Genomic DNA, 14,657 nt, shown 5'->3' with positions numbered 1-14,657 from the left:
TGCTAGCCGGAGTACTGGCAGATGTAGCTTTACAAGTATAGGACGTTTGGATATCAAAACTATAAAGGCAATGCCATATGACTTTCATGATTTCATAATATCGGGATATATGAGAAGGGTAGAGAGATAAGTTCCTACTCGACCATACGTTGCAACATTTAAACTGGGTATATCATAACAATATAACATTACAACCAATCTTCAACATTTTCAAACGGTATACTCTCCTCCCTCTCCTGGGCGGATGAGCAGGAGCTTACTACTGCTTGTATCGCAGCACACTGCTTCGCTGCCCAGTTCTTCAGCTTGTCCGGATTGCGGACACACCAGAGCAACACTTCTCTGGTCGCAAGCGTGTCTTCGACACAGTCGTGTCCATTCCTGGACTGTTGGATATTTATCCCCAGGAAATCTTGACATAACGTCTTCAGCTTCCAAGTGCGCTTGCAACCAGATCCCACCATTCCCTTGCTCACCGCATGCTTCGTAACAGTGGCGGTATCGAGGGCCTTTGCATGCATCATCCCCAAAGCACGCACATCGTTCCGAAGCGCATGGCCAACCAAGATGGTATCGCCATCGACAAACTTCAGGACTTCCGCCCGAGCTTCCTCCCAGCCGTTCACCGTCTTGCCTTTCCTTCTCATATCCTCCAAGCGGCCCGCTGTCATTCCACTCCATGGTGTACACCAATCTGTGACGGGTTTTGTCGGAACGACAGCCTTGTCGACCAGTATCTCCCCGGACAGTACATCCACGGCGCAGACCTGGACTACCTCATTCTGGCCCCGACCCACCTGGACCATTTCACAGTCGATGGCAACGACCGATCGCCGAGTTGGGCTGGTTTCATGCCCCTTAGAGGTATCCAGGTGGCGCATTCGAGCAACATGTGGATTCGTCGAACGGCACAATTCCTCCAAGTCTTGGAGGACCTTTGCCTGCGCTGGCTCTGGGATAACCGACCAGTTGATATTTGGAGCCGCCGGCTTTGCTACTTCGGACAAAGGCACCTTTTGCCATTTGCCCTTTCCTTTCCTCCGTTGGCCTTTATATTGGCCTACATTCGTTGTCAGCCTGTACATACGGTATGTAAAGGGTAATAGTATGGTACTTACCCTTTTGTGGGCTGTGGGCCTTCTTTCCAGAGAGCTCAACGCTCTCGTTAGTCTGCCTCGCCCCATCCATCGTATTCCATTCCCCCTTGACCGGTGGGGCTGTGAGCGAGAGACCTCCTTTTGTGTTCCTTCCGTTGGGGTAGGTGTTTGTCCCCATCCGCGAATGCTCAAAGCCCGGCATCGTGGGTATGTGTATATAACGGTAACAGTAAATGTGATAAACGCTTGATAAAGGTAGTTGATTCGGTTAGAGTATAGCTCTATACTTATATAGCTATGAAATGGATGGTTTAACGTGATGTGGAGTTGCTTGGTAAAGTACAGGAAGAGAAAGCAATGTGGACTGACGAGGAAAGATAGGCCCCAGTATAAATGCAATAGTTATATCATTCGTACGTCTACATACGTGCTATCGAAGTAATCGGCAGCCTGACGCAGGACGTTCCTGCCCGAATGAGTCATCGTGATGACGCTTAGCGAAATGGCCCAGCCCCTAAAGAGTACTTAACGTAATTGCCCAGCCTCGTAACCATGCCGCATAACAGTTTTCATGCTGCTTTGAGCTACCCGAGAGTCTGATACTCGGTCACACAACGTTGCTAGTGCTGTTGAGTCTAGAAGATTCAGGCTATACTTGTATTCTGGTAAACGCCCCAGAGAGCAACAGACAAAGCAATTGTGTATCGAAATGATGACAAAAGACATGGTTTCAGTAAGACAACGTTCTCCATTCAGGATAGAGATTAACAAAGGTTTCATCATCATTATCCCCATTGTGTACCTTTCGGACTTTGTTGAAGTCAAACAGCGGTACACCAAGTCGGTGCCGCTCTACTAAAATGTTGGGAACAAAGGCCATCATGACGCAGTAGTTAAATGAGCCCTATTTCCCACAGTTCCACAATATGCCATCGCTATCATTGATACCAGGTTGAACCACCTCAATCTGAATTGTTCAAAAACGCATAACACGAAAGCCGAGCTCCTCGTGTAGCCATGGCGTTCTTGAGGGTTTTCAAGCGCGAGAAATTCCACAACTGTCTCGTACAGGGCAGACCACACCTCTTCGCTCGGAACTACTTTAGGATTGAAATTGATATTCCACGTGAGGAACAGCGTGGCAAACACAAGAGAGTATCTCTCATGTCTGTGATTTCGTTTTGTGTCAAGCAACTCGGCGACCCCTCAAGTGCCCAGATGCTTCCGGCTCTGCATCCGGACCAAAAGCATGGGAGGGTCCATTTCAGGGTGAGAGGTACGACAATTAACGAGGCCTTTGAGAATCTGCGGCAGTACTTGGTAGAAGTACAGTGTCACTTCCGGAGTTCTTTTAAAATTCACGAGGGGTTCGTTTCAATGCCACTCAAGTGTCGCCGTACCAATCACTCGGCAGCTATGTTTGTCATGAGATGGTGTGAAGGTGGAAGCAACAGGCTCTCGATCTGGCCGATGGCTATTGAGATACCGAGTTTAAGGGATCCATTGGATAATTCCTTGGGCACTAAACGGATTGAAAAACTTCTGTACTTTATGGGCAAGTAAGGGAGAGGGCTACATGGGTTAGTGTTTGCTTTCAATCTTTCGGGTTGAAATTACTTCCACTGTCAGTTCTACTAGTATTGACGTTTCTCTCATTATTGGCTCCTTAGTGGTTATCGCTTAGGTATCAATTCAGCTTGCCAACACGCTTCGATACTTGCCATGTCAGATTCAATCTTTCTTAGCTATATTCTTGTAATTGCGACTTTGAACTCCGCAGGCCATGTCATGCCAGCAAGGCTTTCAATTTTCATCATTCTCGAAGATAATGCATCATGCTAATCATCCGCAATCTTCCTCTGTCTCGACACTCATAAATTGTTGAGAATCCCTAGCCATATGCGCACTCTTGATTCGGTATATAGACTCACTATGCATCATGAGAAATGCGTAACAGGAAGCATAGACTAGATATCGCAGCATGGACTGCGATCTTTTCCTTATTATCCTCCTAGATAGCGCCGCACAACGCAAGATGCTAACGACAACTTCGCCGTGATTTACTTTCCTTTATTTTTGTCTGTTTCGGTCAATAATTCAGTTTACCGGGGGCTTTATTCAAATGTTTCAATACTTTTGTATTTAGAGGTCCAGTATCCAAATAATCTAATTATTCGCCAGACGTACGAATTGTGAGGTAGTCTTGCACGACTTGACCGTGGAGGGAATTGTCATAACTCACCAGACGAAACCTACAGTGGGGAGTCCAAAAGTATGTGACCTCCTATGCCTAAAGGTACCCAGCGGCGCTATCTGCCTGGTATGAGGTGGTAGGTACTTTTAAGTACACAAGATGACATACTTTTGGACCCCCAGTGTAGGTTCTAGTCCGAGATTGTATTAGAATTAGATCTGTTGTTTTCATTATACTGTAGTAGGTTTTAATTATATTAATATTAGGCCCTGTATCTAGTCAGGAAGGTTGCGGCAGCGGCCCAGAGACTTGTAGACTTCATGCGAAATGCCGACTACTCTCGGCGAAATATTCGAGTCAGGGGTAGATACGTGAAAGCTTAAGCCAGCAAGGAAGGTTATCAAGTAAAAGTTATCAGATCTTAAACAATGCAATGCAGTAAAGGATTAGAGACTTAAAAGTTCTATCTGGCGATCAGCCGGTTGTGTGGCGAAAGCTACTGCAAGATATTGTTGAAAAGGAAATTGAAAAGAAAATTAAAGTAATGATTCTCTTAATTGTACAAGACCTTATAAGAAGGCCTGGAGGATATATAACAAGTTAAAGCAAATGGATATATATCGTGTAACCCATAATCCCATATATACGAGAAGAGTATTCACAAGAAAAGTGCAAATAACCAACTCCGAATGAAAGACCACCCAAACCCCCGTTTTTTTTATGCGTTCTCGGCGTGATAAGAGCGAGATTCCTTGCGTCCGTACTGGTCGCCATGCTGCTGGTCGCGAAGAGAAGGCATCTCGAAGTTGCTGCTCTTCCAGGGAGTGACCTTGTTGACGTACATCCAGTCGAGCTCCTCGAGAGTGCGGCCCTTACCCTCGATAACGAAGAAGTAGACGACGAGGGCAGCGACAGCCAAGCATCCAGCGAAGACATATCCGTATGCAAAGTCAATTGCACCGGTGATGAAGGGGGTGAAGAAACCGATGAGGAAGTTCCAGCACCAGTTCGAGGCGGTGGCCAGAGCCATACCCTTGGCACGGTACTTGGAAGGGAACAATTCGGCGCAGATAGCCCAGATCATGGGACCCCAGGTCATGGCGTATGCCGTGATGAAGAAGCAAGCAACAACAACCATACCCTTGCCAGGTCCGGGGGTGTTTTCGGGGTTCTCGACGTCCAACATGAAGTGACCAATAGAAGCGAAGATCATGAAGCAAACGAACATGAAAGCAGCACCGGCAATGAGAGACTTGCGGCGACCGAAGTTCTCAACGATGTATAGACCACCAAAAGTGGTACCGAAGTTGACCGCACCAAGAATAACTTGGGTGATGAAGCTGTTGGAGATACCGGCACCTTGGAAAATCGTAGTACCCTGTTAGGTTTAGATGTTAGCACGTGACCTCTGGAAGCGCTAGGCTGAATCGGGAAGAGATGCTTACATAATAGAAAAAGTAGTTGGCGCCAGTCAGCTGCTGCAAGGACTGCAAGACCATACCCAGGGCAATACGGTACAACATGCGAGGAGCGGTGATGAACTCGTGCCAAACCTGCTCCTGGGATTCGGCGTCGAGCTGTTGCTGGATCTCTTCGATCTCCTGGAGGATGACGCGGTGGTTCTCGGGAACACCATAGAGCATGGACATGGTGTTGCGAGCACTGTCGACACGACCGTGACGGTACTCGAAACGGGGGCTCTCAGGGAAGCAAGCCATACCACCACCGAGAACGAGAGCAAAGAGGAAGGTAAGACCCAAGGTGATCCGCCATTGCTCAGTGCCCTGGAGATGCTCGGTTCCCAAGTTAATGCAGTAGGAAAGGAAGATACCGAGAGTGACGAACAGCTGGTAGCAACTGATCATGGCACCACGGACCTGGCGAGGGGCACTCTCACCCTGGTACATAGGGACAAGCAGGGAGCAACCACCGACACCAAGACCAGTCACCCAACGGCCCATGACCATCTGAACCCATTTACCGGCAGGGGAAGAGATCTGAACGACCAGTCCAATATTCAGGATGATACACCATAAGGTGATAGACCATTTACGACCAAGCTTATCGGCAATAGGAGCAGCAACCAGAGAACCAATCAAGGTACCGATAGACAACAGACTGACAATGAGACCGGAGCGGACATTGCTGAAGTAATATTTACCCTCGTCGTTCAGTTGACCATAGCGTTCAAGATAGTTGGGCATCTCCTGGAAACCGGAGATCTGACCGGTATCATATCCGAAGAGAAGACCACCCATAGAAACGAAAGCACCCATAACAAATGCCCGCAGGGTGAGGCGGGGAACTGGGGTGTCAACACCAATTTCCATAGGCTTGTTAGCAGCCACAGACTCTTGGCTGGAATATTGGGGAGCGCCAGCTGGGCTGATCATCTCCCCATGATGGGCAGAACTCTCAACACCCATGGTGGAGAGTATGTGGGAGGAGGCGGTAAGAATGTATTTGTTCGACCTTATTTGCAATTAAGAATCAAAAGGCTAATACCGAATAGGTAAATAAAAGGTAATATATGAAGATAGAGGATATCCCAAAAGAAGAGAAAGGTATACCTCTAGGGTTAGGGGACAGTTTTGTTTGGGAAGACAGATGTGGGAATTGGAATTATGAATTCAGAAAGGGGGAGATCTGTGTCCTTTTTATGTTAAAACCTCATGCGAAAAATAGGCAAAAAAAAAATATTCAAAAAGGGAAGGGAGAAAATTTCCACGAGAAACTAGTGAGGAGGAGAGTTCCAATGTGGAGAGCCGACCTCACGGCCAGTGTCCGTCCGGGACACGGGGATAATTGACAACGCTACCCGCATTACCATCCAGGGCTCGCAAACGATTGGAGAAGAGGCCGGTCGAAACCGACAGCCATGAGCCAGTTAGGCCAGCCGAAGTGCGAGGAAACGGCCGGCACAACAGGGGGACAGGCAACAGTTCGGGATCCACGGCCCCTCGGGGTCGCCTCTGGTTCGTCGTGGTGGCCAACCCCATCGGGACGCAGCCTGGAGACTGGCGGAGATACAGCGAGATGAAGGGATCAGCGCCACTGACGGTCATAACTGGGTTGAGGCGCGTGTCAGGATTTAACCGTGGTTCCCGTATGACGTCGCTTACCAGGTCCAGCAATAGAGTTCTGTCGGCTTCGGAAGGAGTGTGTAACCGTTCGCAATAGGTTGTAGTGGCCTCGGCATGCCTAGAAGGAATACGGTGACTGAAGCCGTCTTGGCTTTGGGGCGAAGACATCCTGCGTCGATGTGGCATGTGTGTATTCATTCTCTAGAAATGGATTTGTTGGGGTTTGACCAGTCACGAGTCCAGGTGCCGGGGGTGTGGAGCACTGGACCGAAAACGTCGAGCAGAGCTTAACTGTCCCTGGACTAGCGCCACCCACAACTCCAGAATCTCGGCATCATCGGCCACACATGGCCGGAATTTCACGGGGAGTGTGGGAGAGGCATTTCCTGGAGGTGATATGGAGAAAACGAGGGGAGACTTCCATTTCTGTTGACCGGTGAAGCCCAACCTGGAGAATATCAGGATGCAGGGACCGCGATTAAAAGAGGGGAAATGCGGAGCGAACGTCACTGCCTACGACTCTGATAATATCGCTTATAGCATCAATTTACTATAGAATTTACAACGCCATCGAATGTGCGAACGGTATCATGGTCACATGAGCCTCCGTAATGGCAATACCCTTATTACTATTACTAATAGTACGGTGGACGGCTGAGTCCATGTTACCGTGAAAAAAACAGAGCAATGCCGACCGAAATGGTCGAGCCATCGGCACCGAAAATCAACTTCACGGCATCGTTGCTTGTTGGATTTTCTCAGACATCTTGGTTTGTCCCGACCGAGCCGACTCTCGTCGGTGGCGTTGGATCTCGTGCATGGTTGGCTCCAGAACCATCCAAGCTTTGTGGATGGAAATTAGCGACTCGTCAACAAAACATTCTAGAAATGACCAGGAACTCTAACTTATCGAAATGATCGCTACGAACATCTATACTCGTTTCGATAAGATCAGTGTTCGTTAGTTTTAAGGAAGTTAAAAAAAAAATTACAAGATAAAAAATGAATATTAAAAAATAAAAAAATTTATCAAAACCCCTCATCCCTTTTAACCCCTTAGAGAAAAGCAACATCCCCGACCTTGTACAGACTAATCGGAAACGCGCGGAAAAACTCTTGTCCAAATAGGGCTTCGTCGTCATGTGGTCGCTTAGATTGAATGACGTACCCCCCGCAAATTTTCTGTTCTGGAGCAACTCCACGGCGACCGACCTGGAACCTCTGGAATTCTTTCGCTTCCGTAGAAACTTCCATTCCAGGCAAAAGCCGACCCTGTCTTTCCGGATCAATCATCTTCCGACCCACGATTGCTTCTCCACACGCCACCGCATTGCCTACCTTTTTTCATGCCAGGTGATCCAGAAATCCAAAAGCTGTTCTATTTTCGCCATTCATACGCACTACTACTTGCTTGAATCATAAGTGACCAGTCCGGATGGAGGCTCTCACGTCGTCTATTGCATGACCTTATCTAGATCGCCACGTTGTATTCGTATGGGGTCTTTGCGTTGCTTTTCGGACAGTCCCGATGTCCGGGGTGATCGGCCGAAGGCTTGATCCCGAACTGGCCTGATACCTCTGCAGAAGATACTGGAATGCACAGATCTATCTGTGCTGAACAAACATTTCATAGCTTACCATTCGACCGGGAATTCTGGGGCTGTGCTAGTAGCTCCTTGGGCTTTTTGAGTTTCTGTTGCTGTATACTTCCGTCTGCCGTTGTAGGCGGAACGTTGCGGATTATAGGCATCCCTCCCAATAAGTATTGCGTAGCTTGATGCTAGCTTTTCTATGCAAAATCTCTCTAGATATAGTATTGTATTCATATGATTGACGTGAGTTCACAATTTCAGGTTAAACTGCTCAATTTACACTTCTTACGTAGATATATATTTTTTCGAACAAAAGACGTATACAACATATCTATGGCAACGAGCTAGTCCCCAAAGCTATGAGAGTGCCGTAAACCAAAGTTGCTTCTACAATAAAGTGCCTTTGTGCCCCTATGCTGCAGTAAAAATCGAGAACTGGCACTTCAAGGTCATCTATCGAGCGTGTAGCATAATCGGGTCATGCGGACAAACAAATCTGGTCTGGTCACATGACTGCCACCGTAAGTCGCCTCCGAACCCACCACAACAACCCTTCTACTTAATACTAGCAATATAGAACTTGATACTCCGCATGCGCACTTAGGCTTTGGGTTGGTAATCACCCCAGGTCTAGGCATATTCCAGAGATGCCGTGACAGAACGGGCTTGGCGTCCGTGTACTCCGTCTGACATGCTTGCGAAGGCTTACATCCGATCCCGAAGGATCCGCACGACGAGCAAATGAACGAATGAGAAGATTGCCATTTGGTCTGACCCGGGCGATTACATTACAGATCAAGAACAGCCAAGATACACACCAAGCCTTTGTTGACGGTATGCCCAGGACAAGAGCGCCCCGCGTCCCTCACTGAAACCTCGCCAATTCCGACCTCACGTTCAATTTCGTCTCACCCGGCTTCAGACCGGACTTGAACGTGACCTTCTTCTCGAAGACGACAACCACGTCCGAACCCCCAAATTGGAAATCCGAGATGTTGTCGCGCCCTTCTTGACATGATCGCCTTTCTTCACTGTCATCACCACGGAAGACACCTGAGCCATGTCAACGGGCAACACCGCAACCTTGCTAGAGTCCTTCGTCTGGATGACAATGAGCCTACGGGTCTGACACCATTGATACCCGGCATTGTCCGGAGCATTCAGATCGTAAAAGTCATCACCACCCTTGAGCTTTTCTCTGCGTCTCGTGATCATATGCGGGTTCCGGACCAGCCTCCGGTCGCCGGACAGGTGACCATTCTTGGTGGCAACCTGGAGGTAGACCTGGTCCTGGATATTCGTGACCTCGATGATCTCACCGCTCACGGGCGCATGTTGACGGTGGTAGTCAGTAGGGCCTAGGAAAGCATGCATGAACGTCCCGTTGTGGTAATCGATAATCGTGGTTTGCAGCAATTTCACAATCGGCCATTCCACTCCCTTGGCATCGATGCCGACAATGGTAACGCTACCGTCCACGATATCCCAACTCCCGTTGAACTTGGAGTCGGCTACACTGACAACGACCTTATCGTCATTCGGCCCCGCGAGCGGACGAGCCGTGTCGATATCCTTCCACTCCCGAGCGAACCGGTGATTGAACGACACCCACCCGGACTTGGGTTCCGCCCAGAGACCCGCCTCCTGGTTATACTTTTCGTTTCTGTAGAAAGAGTACACGGCGGCAGCGGAATGAGGTGTGCCCAAGAACAAGCCTTGTTGGCGTAATTTCTCGTATTCAAATGTTATCACCGGCATGCTCAAACTGACCGTAATCACATCAACCCAGCAGAAGATGACGCGGACATCATTCGCAGCATTCAAATGAAGCCTCCGAACGGGCAGGTCAACTAGTATCCAGGAAACTGAGCAAGCCTTCGGCGGGGTAATGTATACATAGCCGTTGCCGTCAGGCGAGTATGGCAAGTATACCCTTGCAAAAGTCACGCAGGCGGTCTGGCGAAAGTGCGGCTGGATGGCGACTTCATATGCGGGGTTCAATTGATCTTCTAGCGAAATATACATGGACCAGGATGTTCGGCTCGAAGCACACTGTCACCTAACCACCTTCGACTACTGGACGAAGAATGGAAGTCCTTGTACCACCAGGTCGCTATTCACCTGGCCCTAAAAGCTGCGAATAAACATGGCCATAATCCGATATCTTGGTCATTAGTGGAGCCACTCGAAATAAGTTGCATAAGCTAATGCCCATTGGCCTCCTTGACGATTGTGACATTGGGGACACTTGACCTGGTATGTGGCACTTATAGCTCGTAAATATCTATTTGTTTGCTATTGGATGGTTTGCCGCCACACACTGTCATTGCGAGACTTTCATAAAATGAATAAGGTGTTCAATAATACCGCCAAAGTATGAGTAGAACTCATACTTGTGTATCCTAGGGCAGGGCTGTAGCTATCATAATAAGACGGCCTGATACTATGTTGAGCATGCAGATTCCGAGCACATGCAGCCACCTGAAACTGGATACTCATGTGTAAAGTATTGAGCTAGAGTGGCGTTGGCACACCTCACTATCCAATTATGGAGCCCTTGACCTCGAGAGTTGGAAGCTTTCTCTCCAAATCGCAAATTTCTCCCCCTCCTTTCGCTCCATGGGCGATTTTCTCATAGCCCTTACGTAGATAAACCTCACCGACCACATTTTGGTACAGGCATAGTTCACCAGGTTCGTGAATCTGCCCTCAATTCATTTGGCTCGGGATTATTAAGGAGCCGCCGCACCTTGAAAAAGTGCTTTGTACCAAGCTATATGCAAATAGTCAGTAAGCGGTTAGAAAGTCGTTAGGGACTCCCTTACTAATTCTTGAACTGCTTATGAAACACTTATTAACTACTTCATTAACCCCCTTCTGTGACGCGCGATTTCCTTTATCTCCATCCTTGACTTTGATACTGCTGTGCTTGCTGAAGTGTGTGCGAAGGTTATTCATTTCTGAGAACTGCTTCTACAGTGATTAATAATCAGTTAGTATTCTTAATAAAAGAAGTATGTCAAGTCCTTCGAAATGATTTAGAAAGGGGCATACGGTGGCTTTAGAACAGTCCTCCACCCGACAGAAAACCTGCCCATAAGACCGATGCCATTACAGATAATACAAACCTTCTTTTATGTGATCCTTTGTGCCTCAAAGTGGCATGATACTTAAAAGAGGTGACGATAGTACTGAAGAAGTTTTGAATGTGAAAAGGAAAGAAAGAAAGAGCTTCAAAGATGAGAGAATTCAGAAAATACAAACCGAATTGGTAGCCACACGCGGACTCGGGTTGACATGTGCAATCGGTGCATGCCTAGGGCATCCTCAGGGTGTGCGGGTTTAGGATATATGCGAAACGAGGTATATCCATTTTGAGGCAAGGAGCTCCGTGTGTATGAAAGGAAAAAAGCCCTGGGGGGGGGGTCTCTGTCCCCAACCTACCCCCTAAAGGTGGTTGCGGTGCAAAATAGTCTCATCTCCTGCTCCACTGCTCTACTACACCCCTTACTGCATTGATAGTATGATAGTGTCCAGTCAAGTCATGGAGAGCAAATAGAGGACTAAGAAATTGGATACTTGTATTATTCTATCTAGGGAAATATGTGTAGAATTGCTCATCATTACAGCTACAAGGGTAATATGTGCCATGCAGCTTAATGGTATACGAAGCTGAGCATATCTCAATCTATTCTTGTCTCTTTCACTAATAGAGGTCGATCATTTAAAATCCTGAAAGAGCTACGATAGGTATGCTGTGTCACACTATTCTATTCCATTGCCCCTTCGGTATTCATTTCAATTTCCGTTACAACAATTTAGGAAGTGAAAAGATGCTGCATTACACCTCCAGCGAAGGAATGGGTATTTGTGCGATATCTTAGAGTGAACCTCGTACTTCATTTTATTTCAAAGATACATTGGTCAACAAGTGCTTTCCTGTACAACTCTTTCTTCACCATCTCACCTGCACACTTCGTCTCAAGTGCGACTACCGATAGCAGCAATATGGTCAGTAACGAGGCATGTGAACTCATCAGTTCCGTAGTAGAAGGTGTTGCCATCATCTGGCGATGGTCCACCGCTCAATTGATCTCCATATTGCCAGTAGAGGTCAGCGGAAAGGGCAGTCGTGTTCAGTGCCGTGGTTTGCCAGGGTTTCTCAACGGCACAGTGATCCGAGGTCACTCCGTACTCCTCGAACATGCAAGGCTTCCCAGCCGCCTCGCAGGCTGCTCCATGCGAAGTGACCCAGCCGTTACCCCAGTCATTTGTGGTCCCCCCTAACAGCATTAGCTTCCACCGTTCAGCTTGCTCTGAATATAGAAACTTACAGCTGCTGGGATAGAGATGGAAGGTTCCGAAGTCAATCGTGGGAATAGCCAGGTTCTTGGCGAAATCACTTCCCTCAGAGTATTGGTACGGGTAGCTTCCGTCCGAGCCAGTCTCGAGGCCAAAGCCCTCTGTTTTTGTTAGAGTTTGTGATACTGGACAAGACCAGGCTCACTTACCATCACCAATGCAAACCAAATGCTTCGAGTCCAACGACTTAATATACTGGCTGGTACTCTCGATCCAGTTATACAGCACGGTGGTTTCACAACCCTGGCAACGGGGCTCATTGGCCAGTTCCCATGCAAAGATAGCCGACGAGTCGCTGTACCGCGAAATAACGGCCTTGATATACGCGCGATAGGCCTCCTGCATAGCGTCATTGGTGTAGAATTCCTCCTTAGACCCACCGAAAGCCTTGACGTAGGCATTGATGCCACCATAATCATCCCAGAAGTTGACGAAGTTGATGATCAACTTAATGCCATGTTTCTCTGCCGACGAGACCACGTAGTCCAGTCGTTGAAGACCGTCTTCCCCCTCATTGACGGTTGCCTTACCATCTGCCAGAAGATGGTAGTAAACAGAGCCATCAGTGGGCTTCTCGTTGACATCATTGAACCCCCAGACACGAAGGATCTTGAGACCGGATTCTTGCAAGTGACTGAATACGAGATCCACATCATCGTTGTTCTTCTGGAATCCAATCCAGTATGAGTTGGAGCCGGCAAAATATCCTGTCTTGCCGTCGATCACGAAATTGAGACCTGAAGTGGTAACGAAAGAACCGGGGGTAGCAGAAGGAGTCGGACTGGGCGAGACGGTTGAAGATGACGCTTGGGGAAGGGCAGAGGCCAATTGGGCCGACACTAGGCCGGCCGCGGTAAGGAGTGAAGGGCTAAGCTTCATGATGCTTGCTTTGAGGGACAATGCGTTGCTGTTGGCTGTGCAATTCCTGTTTCTGAAAGGCAGCTAGCTCCTCGAGGTCCAGGTGTTCTTATAATCTGGAGAAATGCGCGCCTGGTCGACATCCTGGGCCCACGTGTGGATCGGACGATGCTCCGCTCTTGATCCAGAACAGAGCTCCATGTCTCTTTTTGGAACGGACTCAGCTAAGCGCTTGCAAGCAAGATGGTCAAGTCAGATTGCAGGAAATGTTGAAACAGGTGTTGTGACAATTTTTCCGACTGGACGCTGTGCAGAAATGTGGGGAAATTATTTAATTAACTCGGCACTGGAGGTGTTTCGGTCCGTGGAGGATGGGGTATAGTGGAGAACGCGAGTCGGTAGTTGAAACGTCGATTCCCTAAGTAGTCGTTGCACGTACACAGTATAGTCGGTTCGCGCCGATCTCTATTATTCTGCATGACACTATGAACGAATCCACTGCGGAATGTATCTCCGAGTAGCATGATCACAGACCATAGAAACATGTGAGTGATGCTCAAGGGCAGAGAATGTCAGTTGATTCAGGCTGTTGTACCTGACGATCACAGCATTTATGGAGAAAAGGCATGTTTCTGTACGCGCCTTTCAATTGTATTCTCTCCCTCAATGGGTGTCAATTTTCTGTCGGTCACACTTACCTGGGTCGACCGGTTCAATTGGCTCGGCATACCATATTGTTTATCTCGTTACGCATGTGGCCAAGATACCATGTTATGTATCTGCCACAGAAATCTCCTGCGACCCGAATGGAAACTGTCATTCCCCTGCTAAGGGCTTGGATACGCGAAAGGCTTTCAACTCCACACGTAAAACCATGCATGCAACGAAGTGGAATATGCTGGAGATGCTAACACCAGGTGTTGTGGCTCGGTCGCATCTGCCTCCAAAGATCACCATTTAGGTATCAACATGGCCCAACGTCTGACCATGAGACAATGGACTAAATACCCTTGCTAGGATGAGCAAGACCACTCCGTACAGCATTTGGCTGGGCGAGCAACAGCGTGAAGTTACACGCTTGATGTCTGACGCCATGTGACGGGGTGAAGATGTTGATTCAAGAAATCGTAAAGACGGTCTTAGAGGATACAAACTATACACGAACGCGAGATATCGATGTCCACCCACAATAAACATGCATTCTCGCGACAATTTCAGGAGACAACCCTGCAACGGAGCATCATTAGTCTTATCCCTGGAAAACTAGCGAAACCCTGGTATATGTTAGCGCCACGGCCTGGCTATGGGTAATGGTAACTTATGGCTGTAGTGACTGATCGAACCAACAATCTTGGCAATGTATTCTGAAATGAGCCTGTTGAGGGCTACCTGATGTCCTGTGGCTTTCTGTAAGACTTTCTCAGGATACTACGATCCACTGTGAATGCATGTTAACTAGCAGTAAGTATTT

General features: G+C 48.1%; 5 protein-coding genes across 5 annotated transcripts; all 5 read right to left on the bottom strand.

Annotated features, from left to right (window-relative positions):
• Nucleotides 1-188: 188 nt before the first annotated feature.
• ABOM_007735 (RNA exonuclease) lies at nt 189-1,299 on the bottom strand (the record flags this gene model as incomplete). The annotated part of the gene is made up of 2 exons (XM_022534864.1): nt 189-1,060; nt 1,119-1,299. The coding sequence occupies 2 exons, from the start codon at nt 1,297-1,299 to the stop codon at nt 189-191; spliced, it is 1,053 nt and encodes a 350-aa protein (XP_022387974.1).
• A 2,710-nt stretch (nt 1,300-4,009) lies between these two features.
• On the bottom strand, nt 4,010-5,717 carry ABOM_007734 (sugar porter family MFS transporter; the record flags this gene model as incomplete). The annotated part of the gene is made up of 2 exons (XM_022534863.1): nt 4,010-4,669; nt 4,737-5,717. The coding sequence occupies 2 exons, from the start codon at nt 5,715-5,717 to the stop codon at nt 4,010-4,012; spliced, it is 1,641 nt and encodes a 546-aa protein (XP_022387973.1).
• Nucleotides 5,718-6,062: 345 nt separating this feature from the next.
• Nucleotides 6,063-6,542, bottom strand: ABOM_007733 (uncharacterized protein; the record flags this gene model as incomplete). The annotated part of the gene is made up of 1 exon (XM_022534862.1): nt 6,063-6,542. The coding sequence occupies one exon, from the start codon at nt 6,540-6,542 to the stop codon at nt 6,063-6,065; it is 480 nt and encodes a 159-aa protein (XP_022387972.1).
• A 2,289-nt stretch (nt 6,543-8,831) lies between these two features.
• ABOM_007732 (phosphatidylserine decarboxylase) lies at nt 8,832-9,991 on the bottom strand (the record flags this gene model as incomplete). Its single annotated transcript, XM_022534861.1, has 2 exons — nt 8,832-9,019; nt 9,088-9,991. 2 exons carry the CDS (start codon nt 9,989-9,991, stop codon nt 8,832-8,834), a joined length of 1,092 nt encoding a protein of 363 aa, XP_022387971.1.
• A 1,956-nt stretch (nt 9,992-11,947) lies between these two features.
• On the bottom strand, nt 11,948-13,207 carry ABOM_007731 (glycoside hydrolase 5 family protein; the record flags this gene model as incomplete). Its single annotated transcript, XM_022534860.1, has 3 exons — nt 11,948-12,249; nt 12,301-12,429; nt 12,478-13,207. The coding sequence occupies 3 exons, from the start codon at nt 13,205-13,207 to the stop codon at nt 11,948-11,950; spliced, it is 1,161 nt and encodes a 386-aa protein (XP_022387970.1).
• Nucleotides 13,208-14,657: the final 1,450 nt, after the last annotated feature.

Source organism: Aspergillus bombycis (genome assembly GCF_001792695.1).
Source record: "Aspergillus bombycis strain NRRL26010 chromosome Unknown contig00058, whole genome shotgun sequence".
NCBI classification, from domain to species: domain Eukaryota; kingdom Fungi; phylum Ascomycota; class Eurotiomycetes; order Eurotiales; family Aspergillaceae; genus Aspergillus; species Aspergillus bombycis.
This window is presented reverse-complemented; position numbering and strand designations above follow the sequence as displayed.